This window comes from Coregonus clupeaformis, chromosome 23 (assembly GCF_020615455.1).
Source record: "Coregonus clupeaformis isolate EN_2021a chromosome 23, ASM2061545v1, whole genome shotgun sequence".
In the NCBI taxonomy this organism is placed as follows: domain Eukaryota; kingdom Metazoa; phylum Chordata; class Actinopteri; order Salmoniformes; family Salmonidae; genus Coregonus; species Coregonus clupeaformis.
In genome coordinates, this window is record NC_059214.1 from 4,209,672 (window position 1) to 4,233,764 (window position 24,093).

At 44.0% G+C, this 24,093-nt stretch overlaps 2 protein-coding genes across 2 annotated transcripts in view; one reads left to right on the forward strand and one right to left on the reverse strand.

Annotated features, from left to right (window-relative positions):
* The first annotated feature begins 811 nt into the window (after nt 1-811).
* On the forward strand, nt 812-20,033 carry LOC121536492 (ras-related protein Rab-20-like). Its single transcript, XM_041843809.2, has 2 exons — nt 812-1,280; nt 18,808-20,033. Exons 1-2 carry the CDS (start codon nt 1,013-1,015, stop codon nt 19,407-19,409), a joined length of 870 nt encoding a protein of 289 aa, XP_041699743.1. The 5' UTR covers nt 812-1,012; the 3' UTR covers nt 19,410-20,033.
* The window catches only part of LOC121536378 (collagen alpha-2(IV) chain), a 110,036-nt gene continuing 105,664 nt past the window's right edge, over nt 19,722-24,093 (reverse strand). The window contains exons 41-47 of the mRNA XM_045206502.1: nt 23,830-23,991; nt 23,384-23,482; nt 23,104-23,250; nt 22,819-22,935; nt 22,354-22,545; nt 21,840-22,126; nt 19,722-21,612 (exon numbers count right to left, since the gene is read on the reverse strand). Coding sequence (XP_045062437.1) covers nt 21,358-21,612; nt 21,840-22,126; nt 22,354-22,545; nt 22,819-22,935; nt 23,104-23,250; nt 23,384-23,482; nt 23,830-23,991 — 1,259 coding nt within the window. The 3' untranslated portion in view covers nt 19,722-21,357. The remainder of the gene's footprint in view (nt 21,613-21,839; nt 22,127-22,353; nt 22,546-22,818; nt 22,936-23,103; nt 23,251-23,383; nt 23,483-23,829; nt 23,992-24,093) is intronic.

A 24,093-nucleotide genomic window follows, 5' to 3' on the forward strand; every position in this document is an offset into this window, starting at 1 on the left:
GCGCAGGCAGGCAGTCAATGGCTCAGTGTTCCAAAACTGTTCACCTATTTCTACATCAAGCAAGGACAATGTTCCATTTGTTATTTTTGTGTTTATATGGTGCACATGCGACACAGCAGCATATAGTAGATTCTATCTCCAATTTCCCCCCCAAAAAGTGACATATCATATTGATACATAGCTATATGTGCTAAACATTATTGTTCGGGGGTGCTAATGTGAAACATGGCCTTTAAACGTTGAACACGTTCTGTCATACTGAACTCAGCCCAGGCAAACGCAATTGATCAACAACCTGTGGCATTGATCAACCAATGGTTTGTTAGATACCACCCACAAATGTTTGACTTTTTTTTTTGCTTGACACCCCCTCATTATCATATTGAAATCATCCCTGTATGATGCATTTTGCATCAAATGATGCAAAATGCATCATACGTGGATGATTTCTGTATTTTGAAAGTTACATAGCTTGAAAACTTGATTGCTGACAAGCAAAACATTTTGGGACTATGTCAACAATGGACTAATGAAACAAATACCAAAATATAGTTTTCCGGAGGAGTTTTCCTTTAAGTTCTCCTAACCTGCTATGAAAAGTGAAATCTTATGTTCATTTGACTAAAGCTGGATTCCTTCTAGCCATGACCCTCCAAGCCTTTCCTAACCTTAACCTAATTCTCTTAACCTGCTACGTTCATTCTCAACACTTGCTGCGTAAATTCTCCTAACCTCTTAGGTAAAGTGAAATCTGACATCAATTTGACAAAAGCTGGATCCCTTCTAGCCATGACCCTTCAAGCTTTTAAATCAACGTCCGGTTTCATAACAACTTTTGTGGACGAGAGAGAGGGAAGAGCTGTGGTCGTCTGACCTCTCGTGCTTGTTATATCGAGATGTTGATTGTTTAATCGCTTGAGTAATATCGAACAACCAGGACGATTTCCGTGGGTTTTAATCGGTCGATGTCAAGATGACAATCTGCACTTTATCTGTAAACTAGTGCTTTTAAATGAAAGTGAAGTACAGCATTGAGTGTGTCTCTGCTAGACCCCCGAGGAGGGCTGCCAAGCGGCGCGGGTCAAGAACCATGCCCGATCTTTCCAAGATGAAGAAGCCCGACGTCAAGGTTGTCATTCTGGGCGACATGAACGTTGGGAAGACCTCGCTGCTCCACAGGTACACGGAGAAGAAATTTAAAGACACCATCAGCACCGTCGGAGGGGCGTTTTTCCTCAAACAGTGGGGACCCTACAATATCTCCATTTGGGACACTGCTGGTAAGGTGTTCAATATTGACTGTCATGAGTAAGGGCTCGTTTAGTTGGTCTTAGACTTTACTTTCCTCAATGTTTGATCTCCACCGCCTTTTTAGAGTAAACCTCTGCACGTTTAACAATCAGTGTAGCCTGAATAGGCTCTTTACAATGGTCAGCTCTTTTGATTTCCACAGTGTTTACGTGTTCAACGTTTAAAGGCCATGTTTCACATTAGCACCCCCGAACAATAATGTTTAGCACATATAGCTATGTGTCAATATGATATGTCACTTTTTGGTGGGTAAATTGGAGGGTTGCTTGGCCTGGACAGCCCCTTTCATGACTGAGTGTTAGATTAGTAATCTGGTTTACCAGTTTAAATAAGCTACTGGACAAGTATTACAATGTCAGACAAGTCGATGCCTATTACGTTTTGACTAGATCATATTGTGCAGAGTCAATTAAAATGCCTTGAAATCATGGCTAATCTATTAATTTTCAAAAAACCATAGCATGTTGTAGTTAGCACTGTGGATGAAGTTATATCACATGATTTTATATAGCGCTATACTAAAACATGGACACGGTGGGCCGGAGCAAGATATGGGTTGGAAAAGTACCTTAATGCAGCAATGGGATATGCCACTGTACTCCAAAGGTTACCTTTATTCACACTGATACATAGAGAAGATTTGAAATACTGCTAGGAGAACTGCCCTTTTCGTCCTCATTCTACACTAGATGAACAAAAGTATGTGGACACCTGCTTGTCGAACATCTCATTCCAAAATCATTGACATTAATATGTCGTTGGTCCCCCATTTGCAATGATAACAGCCTCCACTCTTCTGGGAAGGCTTTGAAATAATGCTAGGAGAACTGCCCTTTTCGTCCTCATTCTACACTAGATGAACAAAAGTATGTGGACACCTGCTTGTCGAACATCTCATTCCAAAATCATTGACATTAATATGTCGTTGGTCCCCCATTTGCTATGATAACAGCCTCCACTCTTCTGGGAAGGCTTTCCACTAGATGTTGGAACATTGCTGCGGGGACTTGGTTTTTGATGGGGTTGAGGTCAGGGCTCTGTGCAGGCCAGTCAAGTTCTTCCACACCGATCGCGACAAACCATTTCTGTATGGACCTCGCTTTGTGCACGCAGCATTGTCATGCTGAAACAGAAAGCGCCTTCCCCAAACTGTTGCCACAAAATTGGAAGCACAGAATTGTCTAGAATGTCATTGTATGCTGTAGCGTTAAGATTTCCCTTCACTGGAACTAAAGGGCCTAGCCCGAACCATGAAAAACAGCCCTAGAGCATTATTCCTCCTCCACCAAACTTTACAGTTGGCACTATGCATTCGGTTAGGTAGCGTACTCCTGGCATCCGCCAAACCCAGATTAGTCCGTCGGACTGCCAGATGGTGAAGCGTGATTAATCACTCCAGAGAACGCGTTTCCATTGCTCCAGAGTCCAATTGCGGCAAGCTTGGCATTGCACATGGTGATCTTAGGCTTGTGTGCGGCTGCTCGGCCATGGAAACCCATTTCATGAAGCTCCCGACGAACAACGTTGCTTCCAGAGGCAGTTTGGAATTCTGTAGTGAGTGTTGAAACCGAGGACAGACAATTTTTATGCGCTTCAGCACTCAGCGGTCCCGTTCTGTGAGCTTGTGTGTCCTACCACTTCGCGGCTGAGCCGTTGTTGCTCCTAAACGTTTCCACTTCACAATAACAGCACTTACAGTTAACCGGGGCAGCTCTAGCAGAGTGACAAACTGACTTGTTGGAAAGGTGGCATCCTATGATGGTGCCACGTTGAAAGTCAATGAGCTCTTCAGTAAGGCCAATGTTTGTCTATGGAGATTGCATGGCGTTGTGCTCGAATTTTATACACCTGTCAGCAATGCATGTGGCTGAAATGGCTGAATCCACTAGTTTGAAGTGGTGTCCACAAACCTGTGTGTGTGTGTGTATATACAGTGCCTTCGGAAAGGATTCAATCCCCTTGACTTTTTCCACATTATGTTACGTTACAGCCTTATTCTAAAATTGATTTAAATTGTATTTTTTCCTCATCAATCTACACACAATACCCCATAATGACAACAAAAACAGGTTTTTTGCTAATTTTATAAAAATAAAAATAAATTGATGACATTTACATAAGTATTCAGACCCTTTACTCAGTACTTTGTTGAACCACTTTTGGCAGCGATTATAGCATTGAGTCTTCTTGGGTATGCCGCTACAAGCTTGGCACACCTGTATTTGGGGAGTTTCTCCCATTCTTCTCTGCAGATCCTCTCAAGCTCTGTCAGGTTGGATGGTGAACGTTGCTGCAAAGCTATTTTCAGGTCTCTCCAGAGCTGTTCGATCTGGTTCAAGTCCGGGCTCTGGCTGGGCCACTCAAGGACATTCAGAGACTTGTCCCGAAGCCACACCTGCATTGTCTTGGCTGTGTGTTTCAAATCAAAATCAAATGAAATTTTATTTGTCACATACACGTGTTTAGCAGATGTTATTGCGGTTGTAGCAAAATGCTTGTGCTTCTAGCTCCGACAGTGCAGTAATATCTAACAAGTAATATCTAACAATTTCACAACATATACCCAATACACACAAATCTAAGTAAGGAATGGAATTGAAGAATATATACATATGGACAAGCAATGACAGCGCGGCATGGACTAAGATACAGTAGAATATTATAGAATAGAGTATATACATATGAGATGAGTAGTGAATGTAAACATTATTAAAGTGACTATTGTTCCATTTCTTAAAGTGGCCAGTGATTTCAATAGGCAGCAGCAGCCTCTAATGTGCTAGTGATGGCTATTTAACAGTCTGTTGGCCTTGAGATAGAGGCTGTTTTTCATTCTCTTGGTCCCAGCTTTGACGCACCTGTACTGACCTCGCCTTCTGGATGATAGCAAGGTGAACAGGCAATGGCTCGGGTGGTTGACTTCCTTGATGATATTTTTGGCCTTTCTGTGACATCGGGTGCTGTAGGTGTCCTGGAGGGCGGGTAGTTTGCCCCCGGTAATGCATTCGGCAGACCGCACCACCCTCTGGAGAGCCCTGCGGTTGCGGGCGGTGCAGTTTCCATACCAGGCGGTGATACAGCCCAACAGGATGCTCTCAATTGTGCATCTGTAAAAGTTTGAGGGTTTTAGGTGCCAAGCCAAATTTCTTCAGCCTCCTGAGGTTGAAGAGGCTCTGTTGCGCCTTCTTCACCACACTGTCTGCGTGGGTGGACCATTTCAGTTTGTCAGTGACGTGTACGCCAAGGAACTTGAAGCTTTCCACCTTCTCCACTGCGGTCCCTTCAATGTGGATAGGAGGGTGCACCCTCTGCTGTTTCCTGAAGTCCATGATCATCTCCTTTGTTTTGTTGACGTTGAGAGGTAATTTTCCTGGCACCACACTCCCAGAGCCCTCACCTCCTCCCTGTAGGCTGTCTCGTCATTGTTGGTAATCAAGCCTACTACTGTTGTGTCGCCTGCAAACTTGGGAGTACAGGTGGGGGCTGAGCACACACCCTTGTGGGGCCCTAGTGTTGAGGATCAGTGAAGTGGAGACGTTGTTTCCTACCTTCACCACCTGGGGGTGGCCCGTCAGGAAGTCCAGGACCCAGTTGCACAGGGCGGGGTTCAGACCCAGGGCCTCAAGCTTAATGATGAGCTTGGAGGGTAATATGGTGTTGAATGCTGTGCTATAGTCAATGAACAGCATTCTTATATAGGTATTCCTCTTGTCCAGATGGGATAGGGCATTGTGCAGTTTGATGGCGATTGCATCGTCTGTGGATCTATTGGGGCGGTATCAAATTGAAGTGGGTTTAGGGTGACAGGTAAGGTAGAGGTGATATGATCCTTGACTAGTCTCTCAAAGCACTTCATGATGACAGAGGTGAGTGCTACGGGGCGATAGTCATTTAGTTCAGTTACCTTTGCTTTCCTTGGGTACAGGAACAATGGTGGCCATCTTGAAGTATGTGGTGACAGCAGACTGTGAAAGGGAGAGATTGAATATGTCCGTAAACACACCAGCCAGCTGGTCTGCGCATGCTCTGAGGACGCGGCTAGGGATGCTGTCTGGGCCGGCAGCTTTGCGGGGGTTAACATGCTTAAATGTCTTAGGAGAGGCCACAGTCCTTGGTAGTGGGCCTCGTCGGTGACACTGTTATCCTCAAAGCAGGCGAAGAAGGTGTTTAGCTTGTCTGGAAGCGAGACGTCGGCGACGTGGTTGGTTTTCCTTTTGTAGTCCGTGATTTGTCTGTAGACCCTGCCACATACGTCTCGTGCCTGAGCTGTTGAATTGCGACTCCACTTTGTCTCTATACTGATGTTTTGCCAGTTTAATTGCCTTGCGGAGTGGAACATATCCCAGTCCGCATGATCAAAACAATTTTGAAGCGTGGATTCAGATTGATCAGACCAGCATTGAATAGTCGTTAGCACGGGTACTTCCTGTTTGAGTTTCTGCCAATTGGAAGGGAGGAGCAAAATGGAGTCGTGGGCAGATTTGCCGAAAGGAGGGTGAGGGAGGGCCTTATAACCGTCCCGGAAGTTCGAATAGCAATGGTCGAGGATTTTAGCAGCCCTAGTACAACAGTTGATATGTTAATAGAACTTCGGCAGCCGTGTCCTCAAATTTGCTTTCTTAAAATCCCCGGCTACAATAAATACAGCCTCAGGATATGTGGTTTCCAGTTTGCATAAAGTCCAGTGAAGTTCTTTGAGGGCCGTCGTGGTATCGGCTTGAGGGGGGATATACACGGCCGTGACTTTAACCGAAGAAAATTGTCTTGGGAGATAATACGGTCGGCATTTGATTGTGAGGTATTCTAATAATAATAATAATAATAATAATAATAATAATATGCCATTTAGCAGACGTTTTTATCCAAAGCGACTTACAGTCATGCATGCATACATTTTTGTGTATGGGTGGTCCCGGGGATCGAACCCACTACCTTGGCGTTACAAGCGCCGTGCTCTACCAGCTGAGCTACAGAGGACAAAAGGACTTGAGTTCCTGTATGTTACTACAATTACACCATGAGTCGTTAATCATGAAACACACACACCTCCGCCCTTCTGCTTCCCGGAGAGATATTTATTTCTGTCTGCGCAATGAACTGAGAACCCATCTGGCTGGACCGATTTCGATAGAATATCCCCAAAAAGCCACGTTTCCGTGAAACAAAATATGTTACAGGCCTTGATGTCTCTCTGGAAATAAATCCTTGCCCTGAGCTCGTCGACCTTGTTATCCAAAAACGGAACATTAGCGAGTAGTATACTTGGAAGCAGTGGGTGGTGTGCGCGCCTCCTAAGTCGAACCAGCAGGCCGCTCCGAGTGCCTCTCCTCCGCCGGCGATGTTTTGGGTCAGCCGCTGGAATCAGTTCAATCGCCCTTTTGGAGAGCAAACAAAGGATTCCCGGTTGTATGTAATGATACAAAACACTTTCTGAGCTAATAATGTAAAAAATTATACATACAAAAACAAAATACCACACATTTTCCTAAGAGCTAGTCGCGAGGCTGGCAGATTGGATGGGGAGCGTTGCTGCACAGCTATTTTCAGGTCTCTCCAGAGATGTTCGATCAGGTTCAAGTCCGGGCTCAGGCTCGGCCACTCAAGGGCATTCAGAGACTTGTCCCGAAGCCACTCATAAGTTGTCTTGGCTGTTGCTTAGTGTCGTTTTCCTGTTGGAAGCTGAACCTTCGCCCCAGTCTGAGGTCAGAGTGCTCTGGAGCAGGTTTTCATCAAGGATCTCTCTGTACTTTGCTCCGTTCATCTTTCCTTCAATCCTGACTAGTCTCCCTGTCCCTGCCGCTGAAAAACATCCCCACAGCATGATGCTGCCACCCCCATGCTTCACCGTAGGGATGGTGCCAGGTTTCCTCCAGACGTGACGCTTGGCATTCAGGCCAAAGAGTTCAATCTTGGTTACATCAGACCAGAGAATCTTGTTTCTCATGGTCTGAGAGTCCTTTAGGTGCCTTTTGGCATACTCCAAGCGGGCTGTCATGTGCCTTTTTACTTAGGAGTGGCTTCCGTCTGGTCACTACCATAAGGGCCTGATTGGTGTAGTGCTGCAGAGATAGTTGTCCTTCTGGAAGGTTCTCCCATCTCCACAGAGGAACTCTGGAGCTCTGTCAGAGTGACCATCTGGTTTTTGGTCACCTCCCTGACCAATGCCCTTCTCCCCCGATTGCTCAGTTTGGCCTGGCTGCCAGCTCTAGGAAGAGTCTTGGTGGTTCCAAACTTCTTCCATTTAAGAATGATGGAGGCCACTGTGTTCTTGGGGACCTTAAATGCAGCAGACATTTTTTGGTACCCTTCCCCAGATCCTTGACACAATCCTGTCTGAGTTCTACGGACAATTCCTTCGACTTCATGGCTTGGTTTTTGCTCTGACATGCACTGTCAACTGTGGGACCTTTAATATAGACAGGTGTGTGTGTGTGTGCCTTTCCAAATCATGTTCAATCAATTGAATTTACCACAGGTGGACTTTCAAAGATGATCAATGGAAACCGGATGCACCTGAGCTCAATTTCGAGTCTCCTAGCAAAAGGTCTGAATACTTATGTAAATAAAGCATTTCTGTTTTTCATTTTGTATAAATTGGGAACATTTCTAAACTGTTTTTTGCTTTGTCATTATGGGGTATTGTGTGTAGATTGCTGACTAAAAAAGTATATTTAATCCATTTTAGAATAAGACTAACGTAACAAAGTGTGGAAAAAGTCAAGGGGTCTGAATACTTTCCGACCCCTTGTATATGTTTTAGTGTAGCTAGCAGTAGCCACCGCAGCCATTTTGGAATGGCAGTGTCAGCCAATCAGCTCCTTTGTTGTTCAACGCGATGTGCCATTCCTAATGGCTGATGTGGCTACTGCTTCCTAGCATGAGGACGAAAAGGGCCGTTTTCTGGGAAAATGTGTACTATTTTAATATTCTCGATGGAGCAGTGTGGTTAAAGGTCAAATTTGGAGTACATTGGCATATCCCATCCCTGCATTGAGCTACATTTTTCCAACCCATATCTCGCCCCGTCTCCACAGTGTCTTAATGTAGGTTAACCATGGTTACCTTCCGACCCCAGTGCTACTCAGTGTAAACAAGTGAATTGTAGGGTCGGCATCTTCTGGCATGGCTGGGGGCAATGCCCAACAGCCAACACTGTTGATTTTTAAAGATTTTTACCAAATGTACAAAAACAAGGACCAGTTGATATAAGGAGTGACAAAATACAACAAATCAAGTCAACAATTTGTAATAATGACAATCAGTTTATTCCAGGGTTACCCAATCATAGACTGCAATCTCAGGGTTACACAATCACATTTGCAGAAGTCTAGATGTGGCGCACGTAATGCATGATGCAATGGTGACTAACATTGCGATATTTAATTTACCAGAGTTTCATTGAATAAGGTTTTGGTTGATTAGACCTGAAAGACACATAGGCCTAAACTCTACATTCAGTGATTTTGAAAGCCTGATTGGCACACTTGTGGGGCTAAGGCCCGAGGCCCTCCTCATAGGTTGTAACCTGGAAATAATGACTGCCATTGGTTTGGTTATCTGTATCAAATTGGCACTTTCTGATATTCTATAATAACAGGTGAGATGTGAGGTCAGGATATATGACCTACATTTTGACCATTCTGGGCCCATATTTACAAAGAGTAAATATTTGGCCTATTTAGTGATCCCTTACGAAACCAGAAGAAAAATAGACCATGATTTTGGGGATTTTCTAGAAATGTAATCCTTAGAATGGGCCTTTTGGAGGAAGGATTCTTCACATATATTTGACATTTGTATCTAAAACTATAATTGAGAAATTATTTATCAAATTTGGCATATTTATGACGTTTTGGCTTTACCCAGGCCTCCTTTTAAGACTCCATAATGTTTCATCTGTAGGTGCTACAAAGGCCGAATTGGTGTCATATGATGCTTTACCGCTTGCTCTGTAATATGAATAGTATTTTGATTTCAATAACATTTGGTTTTACATTAAATTATGAATGTTGAAATATTATAAACATGAATATTGAAAAAAAAAAATGATTCGGCAAATATTTCATTATATTGTTGAGCATAATATACTCTACGGGAATATCAAAGTTCCAGAGTGAGATCTCTGCTACTAAAAGAAAGGTGACTTGGCCATATGACACGACAAGGGTATATTATGACTATTAGCAACAGCCACATGATTTTGGTCAACTTACCGTAAGAAACTGGTGACTAAATGGTCAAATGAGTGTATGTTTACTTTGCACAGCATTGTCAAAAGTCGTAAGGGGCTTAGGCCTAACTCCAGTCTAGTGACTGAGTGTCTGTGATGTTGGTTTAGAAAGATAGAAAAACCACTGAGCCACAGAAACACGATTTCCTGTCCCTGTTCCATATCCCCATGACCTCTCTGCAGGATGCTGTTGTCTTTAGTCACTCACTGGGTTAGGGTTACTGTAAAGGGCTAAGCTTTCTGACTCAGTTACAGTGCTATGTCCACATCAGAGGTTAAAATAGGAAGTTGATCTAGTAATATGATTGCGCAATCAAGGAAGAAATTCTTTGGGAGGGGATGATTGACAGAACATAGTAGGGCTCAGAGATGTTGTTGTAATTTCCCCCAAATCTTCCAATTTCTGGCCACATCATGTAGGGTGTTCAACCATAAAATGCTTATTTAATTTAATGTTTTATGAAAATATGTTCATTCAATAGAGAATTGCTTCAGAAAAACAATAAGGTTTGGACTATGTCTGAGATGTATAGTACCAGTTAAAAGTTTGGACAACTACTCATTCAAGGGTTTTTCTTTATTTTGACTATTTTATTACATTCTAGAATAATAGTGAAGACATCAAAACTATGAAATAACACATGGAATCATGTAGTAACCAAAAAAAGTGTTAAACAAATCAAAATATATTTGAGATTCTTCAAATAGCCACCCTTTGCCTTGATGACAGCTTTGCACACTCTTGACATTCTCTCAACCAGCTTCACCTGGGATGCTTTTCTAACAGTCTTGAAGGAGTTCCCACATATGCTGAGCACTTGTTGGCTGCTTTTCCTTCACTCTGCTGTCCGACTCATCCCAAACAATCTCAATTGGGTTGAGGTCGGGGGATTGTGGAGGCCAGGTCATCTGATGCAGCACTCCATCACTCTCCTTCTTGTTAAATGGCCCTTAAACAGCCTGAAGGTGTTTTGGGTCATTGTCCTGTTGAAAAACAAATGATAGTCCCACTAAGCCCAAAACAGATCGCTGCAGAATGCTGTGGTAGCCATGCTGGTTAAGTGTGCCTTGAATTCTAAATAAATCACAGACGGTGTCACCAGCAAAGCACCCCCACACACTAACACCACCTCCATGCTTTACGGTGGGAACTACACATGCAGAGATCATCCGTTCACCCACACTGCGTCTCACAAAGACACAGTGATTGGAACCAAAAATCTCCAATTTGGGCTCCAGACCAAAGGACAAATTTCCATTGGTCTAATGTCCATTGCTTGTGTTTCTTGGCCCAAGCAGGTCTCTTCTTCTAATTGATGTCCTTTAGTAGTAGTTTCTTTGCAGCAATTCGACCATGAAGGCCTGATTCACACAGTCCCCTCTGAACAGTTGATGTTGAGATGTGTCTGTGACTTGAACTCTGTGAAGCATTTATTTGGGCTGCAATTTCTGAGGCTGGTAACTCTAATGAACTTATCCTCTGCAGCAGAGGTAACTCTGGGTCTTCCATTCCTGTGGTGGTCTTCATCATAGCGCTTGATGTTTTTTGCGACTGCACTTGAAGAAACGTTCAAAGTCCTTAATGTTCCGTATTGACTGACCTTCATGTCTTAAAGTAATGATGGAAGGTTGTTTCTCTTTGCTTATTTGAGCTGTTCTTGCCATAATATGGACTTGGTATTTTACCAAATAGGACTATCTTCTGTATACCCCCCTACTTTGTCACAACACAACTGATTGGTTCAAACGCATTAAGAAGGAATAAATTCCACAAATTAACTTTTAAGAAGGCACACCTGTTAATTGAAATGCTTTCCAGGTGACTACCTCATGAAGCTGGTTGAGAGAATGCCGAGAGTGTGCAAAGCTGTCATCAAGGCAAAGGGTGGCCATTTTGAAGAATCTCAAATATAAAATATATTTTGATTTAACACATTGGTTACTACATGATCCCATATGTTATTTCATAGTTTTGATGCCTTCACTATTATTCTAGAATGTAGAAAATAGTAAAACATTAAGGAAAACCCTGGAATGAGTAGGTGTGTCCAAACTTCTGACTGGTATTGTGTGTGTGTGTGTGTGTGTGTGTATATGTATACAGTGAGGGGAAAAAAGTATTTGATCCCCTGATGATTTTGTATGTTTGCCCACTGACAAAGAAATGATCAGTCTATAATTTCAATGGTAGGTTTATTTGAACAGTGAGAGACAGAATAACAACAAAAAAATCAAGAAAAACGCATGTCAAAAATGTTATAAATTGAATTACATTTTAATGAGGGAAATAAGTATTTGACCCCCTCTCAATCAGAAAGATTTCTGGCTCCCAGGTGTCTTTTATACAGGTAACGAGCTGAGATTAGGAGCAGAAGCAATCAATCAATCAGATTCCAAACTCTCCACCATGGCCAAGACCAAAGAGCTCTCCAAGGATGTCTGGGACAAGATTGTAGACCTACACAAGGCTGGAATGGGCTACAAGACCATCGCCAAGCAGCTTGGTGAGAAGGTGACAACAGTTGGTGCGATTATTCGCAAATGGAAAAAACACAAAAGAACTGTCAATCTCCCTCGGCCTGGGGCTCCATGCAAGAACTCACCTCGTGGAGTTGCAATTATCATGAGAACGGTGAGTAATCAGCCCAGAACTACACAGGATGATCTTGTCAATGATCTCAAGGCAGCTGGGACCATAGTCACCAAGAAAACAATTGGTAACACACTACGCCGTGAAGGACTGAAATCCTGCTCAAGAAAGCACAAATACAGTGGGGGAAAAAAGTATTTAGTCAGCCACCAATTGTGCAAGTTCTCCCACTTAAAAAGATGAGAGAGGCCTGTAATTTTCATCATAGGTACACGTCAACTATGACAAACAAATGAGGAAAAAAAATCCAGAAAGTCACATTATAGGATTTTTAATGACTTTATTTGCAAATTATGGTGGAAAATAAGTATTTGGTCAATAACAAAAGTTTCTCAATACTTTGTTATATACCCTTTGTTGGCAATGACACAGGTCAAACGTTTTCTGTAAGTCTTCACAAGGTTTTCACACACTGTTGCTGGTATTTTGGCCCATTCCTCCATGCAGATCTCCTCTAGAGCAGTGATGTTTTGGGGCTGTCGCTGGGCAACACAGACTTTCAACTCCCTCCAAAGATTTTCTATGGGGTTGAGATCTGGAGACTGGCTAGGCCACTCCAGGACCTTGAAATGCTTCTTACGAAGCCACTCATTCGTTGCCCGGGCGGTGTGTTTGGGATCATTGTCATGCTGAAAGACCCAGCCACGTTTCATCTTCAATGCCCTTGCTGATGGAAGGAGGTTTTCACTCAAAATCTCACGATACATGGCCCCATTCATTCTTTCCTTTACACGGATCAGTCATCCTGGTCCCTTTGCAGAAAAACAGCCCCAAAGCATGATGTTTCCACCCCCATGCTTCACAGTAGGTATGGTGTTCTTTGGATGCAACCCAGCATTCTTTGTCCTCCAAACATGACGAGTTGAGTTTTTACCAAAAAGTTATATTTTGGTTTCATCTGACCATATGACATTCTCCCAATCCTCTTCTGGATCATCCAAATGCACTCTAGCAAACTTCAGACGGGCCTGGACATGTACTGGCTTAAGCAGGGGGGACACGTCTTGCACTGCAGGATTTGAGTCCCTGGCGGCGTAGTGTGTTACTGATGGTAGGCTTTGTTACTTTGGTCCCAGCTCTCTGCAGGTCATTCACTAGGTCCCCCCCGTGTGGTTCTGGGATTTTTGCTCACCGTTCTTGTGATCATTTTGACCCCACGGGGTGAGATCTTGCGTGGAGCCCCAGATCGAGGGAGATTATCAGTGGTCTTGTATGTCTTCCATTTCCTAATAATTGCTCCCACAGTTGATTTCTTCAAACCAAGCTGCTTACCTATTGCAGATTCAGTCTTCCCAGCCTGGTGCTGGTCTAAAATTTTGTTTCTGGTGTCCTTTGACAGCTCTTTGGTCTTGGCCATAGTGGAGTTTGGAGTGTGACTGTTTGAGGTTGTGGACAGGTGTCTTTTATACTGATAACAAGTTCAAACAGGTGCCATTAATACAGGTAACGAGTGGAGGACAGAGGAGCCTCTTAAAGAAGAAGTTACAGGTCTGTGAGAGCCAGAAATCTTGCTTGTTTGTAGGTGACCAAATACTTATTTTCCACCATAATTTGCAAATAAATTCATAAAAAATCCTACAATGTGATTTTCTGGAATTTTGTTTCTCAATTTGTCTGTCATAGTTGACGTGTACCTATGATGAAAATTACAGGCCTCTCTCATCTTTTTAAGTGGGAGAACTTGCACAATTGGTGGCTGACTAAATACTTTTTTTCCCCACTGTACATTCCCGTCTGACGTTTGCCAATGAACATCTGAATGATTCAGAGGAGAACTGGGTGAAAGTGTTGTGGTCAGATGAGACCAAAATGGAGCTCTTTGGCATCAACTCAACTCGCCGTGCTTGGAGGAGGAGGAATGCTGCCTATGACCCCAAGAACACAATCCCCACCGTCAAACATGGAGGTGGAAACATTATGCTTTGGGGGTGTTTTTCTGCTAAGGGGACAGGACAACTTCACCGCATCAAAGGGACAATGGATGGGGCCATATACCGTCAAATCTTGGGTGAGAACCTCCTTCCCTCAGCCAGGGCATTGAAAATGGGTCATGGATGGTTATTCCAGCATGACAATGACCCAAAACACACGGCCAAGGCAACAAAGGAGGGGCTCAAGAAGAAGCACATTAAGGTCCTGGAGTGGCCTAGCCAGTCTCCAGACCTTAATCCCATAGAAAATCTGTGGAGGGAGCTGAAGGTTCGAGTTGCCAAACGTCAGCCTCAACCTTAATGACTTGGAGAAGATCTGCAAAGAGGAGTGGTACAAAATCCCTCATACTTTTTTCCCTCAGTGTGTGTGTGTGTGTTGTGTGTGTGTGTGTGTGTGTGTGTGTGTGTGTGTGTGTGTGTGTGTATATATATCTCACACACACACAGTGCCTTCGGAAAGGATTCAGACCCCTTCCCTTTTTCCACATTTTGTTACATTACAGCCTTATTCTAAAATGGGTTAAACATTTTACATTTAAGTCATTTAGCAGACGCTCTTATCCAGAGCGACTTACAGTTAGTTAGCATACATTCTATTTTTCTTTTTCATACTGGCCCCCTGTGGGAATCAAACCCATAACCCTGGCATTGCAAACGCCATGCTCTACCAACTGAGCTACCTGCCGGCCATTCCCTCCCCTACCCTGGACGACGCTGGGCCTATTGTGCGCCGCCCCATGGGTCTCCCGGTCGCGGCCGGCTACGACAGAGCCTGGATTCGAACCAGGACCACTGTGCCACTCGGGAGAGTAAAAATAAATCCTCAGCAATCTACACACCATACCCCAGAATGACAAATCGAAAACAGGTTTTTATTTTAATATATATAAATACTTAACAGAAATATTCAGACCCTTTGCTATGAGAATCGAAATTGAGCTCAGGTGCATCCTGTTTCCATTGATCATCCTTGAGATGTTTCTACAACGTGATTTGAGTCTACCTGTGGTAAATTCAATTGATTGGACATGATTTGGAAAGGCACACACCTGTCTATATAAGGTCCCACAGTTGACCGTGCATGTCAGAGCAAAAAGCAAGCCATGAGGTCGAAGGAATTGTCCGTAGAGCTCTGAGACAGGATTGTGTCGAGGCACAGATCTGGGGAAGGATACCAAAAAGGTCCCCAAGAACAAAGTGGCCTCCATCATTCTTAAATGGAAGAAGTTTGGAACCACCAAGGCTCTACCTAGAGCTGGCCGCCTGGCCGAACTGCGCAATTGGGGGAGAAGGACCTTGGTCAGGGAGGTGACCAAGAACCCGATGGTCACTCTGACAGAGCTCTAGAGTTCCTCTGTGGAGATGGGAGAAACTTCCAGAAGGACAACCATCTCTGCAGCACTCCACCAATCAGGCCTTTACGGTAGAGTGGGCAGATGGAAGCCACTCAGTAAAAGGCACATGACAGCCCGCTTGGAGTTTGCCAAAAGGCACCTAAAGGACTCATGCTGTGGGGATGTTTTTCAGTGGCAGGGACTTGGAGACTAGTCAGGATCGAGGCAAAGATGAATGGAGAAAAGTACAGCGAGATCCTTAATGAAAACCTGTTCCAGAGCTCAGCCTGCCCTCCGACTGGGGCGAACGTTCACCATCCAACAGGACAATGACCTGAAGCACACAACCAAGACAACGCAGGAGTGGCTTTGGGACAAGTCTCTGATTGTCCTTGAGTGGCCCAGCCAGAGCCTGGACTTGAACCCGATCTAACATCTCCGGAGAGAACTGAAAATAGCTGTGCAGCAACGTTGCCCATCCATCCTGACAGAGCTTGAGAGGATCTGCAGAGAAGAATGGGAGAAAATCCCAAAATACATGTGTGCCAAGCTTGTAGCGTCATGCCCAAGAACCCTCAATGCTGTAATCGCTGCCGAAGGTGGTTCAACAAAGTAATGAGTAAAGGGTCTAAATACATGTGATATTTCAATGTTTTATTTATAATATATTAGCAAAAATGTCTAAAAACCAGTTTTTTTCTTTTGTCAATATGGGGTATTGTATAGATTGATTAAAAGAAACACAATTTAATCAATTTTAGAATAAGGCTGTAACGTATCAAAATGTGGAAAAACTCAAGGTCTGAATACTTTCCGACGGCACTGTATATAAACAAACAAAGCTAACAGACTGAATTTCAATATCTACCCTCCCCCAAATAAATTGTTCCAGTTTTCATTGTGAACTTCTGAGTCTTCCCCTTTAAATTGCCATAGAAATGGCCCATCTCAACATTGAGTGACCGGGGTTAGAGGAATAATGGCCACAGATCTGGAGATGAAAGTGATGAGGGTATCAAGTTGATTTTGATTGGTCCAAAGTGCGGAAATGTCTCCTAATGTTACCAACGCCGAAATATGGTAGAGATGCAACCAAGAGCTGTGTGGTCTAAACTAGTAACTGTCACAACAAAGTAACATTCTTATTTAATCAACACTGTTAAGTACAATATTGTAGGGAACAATCTAATGATTAATTGTTTGTGATTCATAATGACATAGGCTAAAGAAATAGATTTAGACATTAATTTAGTAGCAGCCTCTTGAATTTACCCGCATTTCACATTCTAGAACCGTGAGTGAACACCCTACAGCATGCTATACCCAGACTGGTGAAACAGATATGATTCTGCGATCATCGAAAAGAGGCGCGTTTTTTTTTCCCACTTTGCAGTTGAATGCAAGGAATGAATGTCAGCCAGATCTATGATATCACAAACCAAACAAATGAAAGGGGAACAGAGCATCACATTAACAAACATCCACAAGATTGGTTCCTTCTTCTCTGTACTCAATGGGTGTTCCTACTGTGATGACTTTTATAGCTGACTCGTGTCATGACACTTTTTAGTATAGCGAACAGTACAAATGTAAAGCCAAACGCATACTCCCAAACACATACTACTCACACGTACACTTGCCCACACATTCAGTCTCACTTCAACCAAAGGATGTGGTTGCCTAAACATGAGACTGTTACCATGGTTACTCCATGAATATCAGTCTGAAAGACTCCATAGTCTCGATAAGGCAGAATGTTGAATAAAATGATATTTACACTTTACCTGTTGTACATGCTGTTGGTCCTTTTGGTGGTAGGAGGTGGAGATAGGGTATCCACAGGAAAGTGTTGTTTACCCGACTTTTTGCTGCACCGGTAGGTTCTGTCGCTTGCATTTTCAATCTGTTGACGCATTGCACGTAATGCACTATGTAAACAATAGCCGAATGTAACCGCATTCTGGCTAGTAGAGGTCGTGAGAGGAAACTTTCCTGATCCAAACGCTCATTTCTGCCTGACTTAGAATTCTATGCAATTCAACGTCACTACTTCAGGCTAAGGATGTGTTGGTGGCAGTAGCCTCAGTGGTCTCGTAAACAACCGGATGTTCCGGTTTTCAGGGGAAATGGAAGACAGAAGCTGTGACGCGACTTCAGTTTTTTGACGTTAACAAGGCGACACTCCATCTTAACTGGATTGGTTGAACAGTGCAGAAGAGAATCTCATCCACCTTTTTTAAAATTTATTTTTGGATGTCTTTTTTAGTTCTCGTCAAGTCCAGAATGTGGGGGATCTAGTTTGAGGCGTTTCTTTTACGCCTGCTACGTTAGGTTATAGTAGTACAGACACACTACCATTACAATCCCTGAAATGTACCTCTTTACATGGTTCAACTTCCTGTGGAAGTTACAAAGCCAGTAGCCGGCGGCTGCTCAGTCACATGACAGGGAGGTGACGGGAAGACTGTAGCGAGGTTGGGGGTAAGGGATCAAGGTGACTGCACAGGCTTCAACCTCCCACTCACCCATAACCCACTCACTGGACCTAATATAACCCTGCAGTGTCGAGTCATGTTGTACAAACACACACCAAGAGGGGTGTGTGTGGTTTAGTGTCTCCCTGATCAACACTTGTCTTCCTGACTGACCCTCCTCCCAGCAGATGTATCGTCTTCTGTTTATGACCCTGCTACGTACTGTGTGTTTCTAGGCAGAATTGAACCCTAGCCCCACTGCCCCGAACTGACTTTTTACACTGGAGAGAGTTCTCTCAAACAACAATCTTCCCCTTCCCCCAACTCTGTTGATCCTAGGGATATGTCTCATACTCGATTTCAGCTCAGTCGGCTCTCCTTTTTGGTGGGTTTTTATGTGTCAGGCAGGCTACTTCTGGATACTCAGGCCTAAGGTTTGTAAATAGATAATGTATCTTACAACCTGTGAAACATTTAATTAGGACCTTGTTCAAAGGTTCCCTGGATTTTTGCACATACTTTGGCCGATGTTCTGAGCACTCCACGCTCACACAAAGGCTCCAAGATAAGATCGCTGTATTGACACACACACACTGAAGAGCTCTTGCATATTTCTATAACAATGGTTGATTTTGTTTTTCAGCTATTGACTGTCTCACTCTTTCTCTCACTACCTCTCTCTCCTTCTATAATGTGTGTTAGGCTACCTGTAGTTTGGAAGCCCATTATATTAAGCTTGTGGTTGTTTTGCCTTTACTTGGTGTTCATTGGTCTATATAAGAACACAATCATGAATATATTTTGACTCTTGTGTATGCAACTACTCTCCTATGTGCTTATAACGTGTTCTGATCATCCTTCCCTGTGTGTCCCCCAGGTCGGGAGCAGTTCCACGGGCTGGGCTCCATGTACTGCCGGGGCGCTGCTGCTGTCATCCTCACCTACGATGTGACCAACTGGCAGAGCCTGGCTGAGCTGGAGGAGCGCTTCCTGTCCCTGACCGACACTGCCAATCACGACTGCATCTACGCCATCGTGGGCAACAAGGCCGACCTCACAGACCTCCAGGCCCAGCTGGGAGCCACCCAAGACGGCCTGACAGAGGACCAGGGAGAGGGGGACAGGGAGAGGACCGGGGAGCCCAGGGTACCTTCTGCCTGCCCCACCCCTCCAGCCTCTCCCGTCTCCCTGTCGGGGGTGTCGGTCAACAAGCAGGTGAGCCGGGAGGACGCAGTGGCGTTGTATTGGAGGATCCTGAGATACAAGGGTATGGAGGAGACGAACAGCCTGCCTGCTGACAAGATGTGCTTCGAGACCAGTGCCAAGACGGGCTATAACGTGGACCCCCTATTTGAGACTCTGTTTGACATGGTGCTGCCTTCCATCATCAGGAAGAGGACTGAGAGAGAGGGATCACCCACCGTGGACCTGGATGAGTGCAGCGGGGCAGGCAAACGGCCCAGGACCGCCTGTTGCTAGGGACTACCGAGTTTTAGACTGATCGTGAAGAGGAGTTTTCATGCCATCTCCATATTGGTCTCCCAAGAGATTCTAAGATTTGTCAGCGTTGACCGTTTGATACATACACACTTTCAATCAATCAAACTCATAATCAAAACAAGCTGGTTCATTATTCTTCCAATGAGATGCCGAGGACTGTTCTGGAGAGATGGAGTAAGGAGTACTTGGATTTCTGAGGTTCTGATGTGCACGGAATTGAGTTCAGGCCAAAATGTGTGTGTAGTTGGTAAATGGGCTACAGGTACACAGGCAAAACTGTTTAGAAATCAATCACAGATTAATATTTTTAATTTCTTGAATGAGAATGTCACAGATGCCGTTGTTCAACACCACAAATTGTTCGACTACCAGGGTGGGCACACTGAATTGTGAAAATAAATCATATTGTACGGATGTTTTAAATGTATGTTTAACAATCCACTTTGTTTGCATGTTCTGTTGCATGTTAATTTTTTTATGAATTCCTTTTTATGTCATTTGCACCTAATCTACTCTGGACAATGTGCATTATATGTAAAACACATTTTAAACGTGCTTGATATTTTCAAAGATTATACGATAATAAAGATTCTCATTTTGAAACCGTGTGATGTAGTTTGAGCTGAGGTGTGAACGTCAATGCAAATTCAACAGAAGTATAACAAACAAAACATTTGTATTTTTGTTATGACTCCATTACAATACATTTCTATGGATTCATAGCACCTAATGGTATTCAACATAATTACATCGAACAAATGGCCAAATGAATCTGTTAATCTGAAGTGGTTGGAAATGTACAATATAAAACTGGTGTTATTCTTTTAATGGCCGATTCAACATGGACTACTTCCTAGGACCTAGAATGTGATAAACAAATACATGCTCTGGAGAAGGGATTGCTGACCAGATTTGGTCCAACCAGTCCTCACGGCTCAGACTTTCGACAGAGTTGTTTACATTTCTGTGCTGGCTTGATTCCAGCTGAGACTGAGCTGACTGTTCATATGAAAATGTGATGTCAATAATTAGTGTCAATGGTAAAACAAAATCAAACTAATATGTTTTTAGTTATGAGTAAAATGAGAATCAAGTTCATTCAGCGGATATAAATATAAAAAGGTAAATCAGTGCATTTTGTGATCAAAGCAATGTGTGAATGTAAAATATATTGATACATAAACAGTGATATATAGCTAACATACATAAGCAACAGTGCACAGTGGCTGTTATGTTATGTGCGAACACTTGATGTAAAGCAGAATAATACTGAATGTTAAGAGCAAAACCCTCAACTAAACCTCATCATTTACAATTGGTTGAGGGTCAGTATTAGTGAAGTGGCTTTGGCACTTATACCTGAATAAAACAAACACACTTTTAAAAATGTAATAACTGAAGCATTACACACACGCAATCAATTTAATCAATAATTTGATTGATTAATAACTTAAGCAGTGCGTACACACGGGCATCTTTGGTTGTTTCAGCTGTATGTTCTTGGTATGGTCAGTTAAACATGTTTGGTGTATAATTATAGCTGAGGTAATAAGTTAGAGAGAAAGCACCATATCAAATAGGACAAACAATTAAAAACAGCATTTACATGTATATTTCATATCGCTGTTGACTTTATGGCAGGGATTTTTTTCTTAACACAGGACACTTGCTCTCCACTTGAAGTGTTCACACAGTCCTTCAGTCCTCACAAGCCAGAGTTCGGGGGATTAGGATGAAGCTGCCCCATAGACGCTGATCTAAGGTTAGTTTTGCGTTTCCCCTTCATGGCTTAAGTTAGGAATTGAGGAGGGTAAGCTAGATCTGTGCCTAAGGCCAAAGGCAATTACTTCCTGAATTGTGTTTGGCAGGGGGGTATGGTCACAGGAAATGACATCACAGGGTCAACAGGGATTTAGGGTGAGGCAGGTCACAGGTTCTTCATGCAGACCTGACAACGGCTGATGCGTGAGAGGAGTTGGCCTGCTTTCAGGGTCTCTGAGGCAGGCTCGGCATGGAAGGACTCTTCGATGGAGGTGAGCCAGAAGCTGTGTTTGTTGGCAAAGTAGTGGCAGGTGCCCTTGGCCCCGTTACACTCAATGAAGGGCGTGGTACGGAAGTCCTCCAGACAGGAACCAGGGGACGACAGAGACTGACCACCACCCTCGTCACCTGCTGCCGTGTGCTGTGGGGAGAGGGAGGGATAAGAGAGGTTGTATGAACACTGATATGAATGTCTTATTCAACCTCCTACCTACGCCATTTACATTCCCATGACGTGAAAGAGTTGAACAGATTAAAGCAAATTCCCAGTAGGCTTCAATCATATTGCTTTCAGATTAGTAGAGATGAAGAAACAGACAAGGAGAGCAGGGCACTTTAGATTGTGTAGAACAGGAAGGAAAGACTCACCATGAGGAAGGAGTAGCCAATCCACAAGCTGCGCCAGCCAGCAGGGCATTGTGGGATGGTGATATCCTGGCTGTGCACGGCGATGGCGACGGACGGAGCTTCGCACACAGAGCAGCGGCTGATGTAGGGTTTGATCTCACCTTCCTCCACGGGCATCATGGGAAGGGGCGCGGTGGTGGACAGCCAATAGGATTTGTCGTTGCGGCTGGCGTAGTAGCAGACGTCTCCAGGGTTGCAGTACAGGAAGGGCATGGTGTTGAAACGAGGGAGGCAGGAGCCCGCCAGACCTGGGATCAACAGATCAATTCAATCAACCAATTAAGCAATTAAGCAATAAATGTATTCATATATAATTATGACACTGAGCTACAGTCACTACAGACAAACTTGAGACATCCTTACTTTGTTCTATCTGCCAATCCAATCAAATCTGAATAGATACGAGTACAACCCAATAATGGTGTGGTGTTTATTTGAATTTCCTGTCTTTTAGTTTTTCTTATCTCTTTCTCACCTAGGTCCTGGTTGTGGGCTTTCTCCTGGCCCTCGAAGTACAGCAGACTGTAGCCGTCCCACAGCTTCGACATGCCCACGGGGCACATGGGGGTCTGCTCTGATTGGCTGTGCTTCACCAGCAGGTATCCCACGCTCACACTGCGGCCCGGCATGCCAGGCAACCCTGTAGTACCTGGGTTACCACGGTGACCTAGGGGTCAGAGAGAGAGAGGTTTAAATGCATCTGTGTGTAATGTTAAAATTATGTGCAATGTTTTTTTTCCCTAAATGTTTGTGTGTTAAAATTAATTTACATTAAATACATAACACTTTCAGGTGTAATAAATTGCACCACCATGAAAACTAAATGGAATACAGGATTTAATTCAATTTCAGACCCTTTATCAGTAAGCTAATTACAGAACTAAGTGCTGTAATTCTAATATGCCTTGTCGCCCTGGCACGCCTGCCATACTGTACCTACCTTCCACGCCCTGCAGACCAAGATGGCCCCTCCCTCCAACATTCCCACGGTACCCAGGGGTACCTGGTCTGCCACCCAGCCCTGGCATCCCCTTCTGCCCCTGGGGTCCGAAGTAGCCTGGAGGAGGGAGGGGAGATGGGGAATAGGGGTAAGGAAGTAGGAAAATGGGGAAAGAAAGGTCAGAGAAAAGTTAGCCAATCCCACAGAAACAATTGTATATAGAACAGTATTTTATATTGACAAGTATACAACACTGTAACACAGTAACAATTGAGATTATCCTACCTGGATCTCCAGGGGGTCCTTTCGGGCCGGTCTCCCCTCGTACACCCTCTGGTCCTTGGATGCCCTGAGGACCTGGAGCACCCCTCTCTCCTGGCATCCTGGGGGGTAGTGGGGCTGGGCCCTGGTTACCTGGGGCTCCTGGATAACCTGCAGGACCAGACCAGGCAACACACAGATTGTACGTGCGAAACAGGCAACTTCCATGATAATGTAGGTGATTTTCAGGTGAATTATAGTAATGTGCAGAGTGATACCAAACAGAGGGAGATGACATCATTACCTGTGAGTCCAGTATTTCCTTTTGGGCCGGAAGGACCTCGGTCTCCTTGGAAACCAGACCTACCAGGAATTCCCATCATCCCTTGATCTCCCTTCACACCTTTGAGACAAAAGACATGGCTGTTACTTTTACTGTTTCAGTGCCAAGTTAAACAGCTCAACATTCCCTGCCTGTCAAAAGTCAAAACAGCCATCTAAAATGGATAACAAAACATCATTCTGGATTGTATTTAGGAATTTCTCCTCTATCCTATAACCATACACTCTTATGAAAAAGGGTTCCAAAAGGGTTCTTTGGCTGTCCCCATAGGATAACCCATTTTGGTTCCATGTAGGAATTCCTACATTTTGGAATTCCAAAACACAATCCAGAATTTGGTTTTGTTATCCTACGGGGACAGCCGGTTCTAGATAGCACCTTTTGTTCTAAGAGTGTATGATCCGTACCTTTCTTCCCAGACACTCCGCTCTGTCCTTTGTATCCTGATGGTCCCTGATCCCCCTGCTTTCCTTTCAGACCAGGGAATCCAGGGAAGCCATACTGGCCAGCTAAACCCTTCTCTCCGTACGGAGAGGGCTCACCAGGGAAACCACGGGTCCCAGGGAAACCTGCAAAACAGAACAAGCATTATTAACACACAAAACACTTCACACACAACACATCCCAGAGGATAAATACTCAAGTCAGTTAATCTACTCTAAATCTACACA

Bases quoted from the DNA above. Each gene is read 5' to 3' on its own strand.
- LOC121536492 (XM_041843809.2), top strand. From the start codon at position 1,013: ATGAAAGTGAAGTACAGCATTGAGTGTGTCTCTGCTAGACCCCCGAGG. The intron at 1,281-18,807 runs GTAAGGTGTTCA...TGTGTCCCCCAG, and splicing joins CTCCATTTGGGACACTGCTG to GTCGGGAGCAGTTCCACGGG.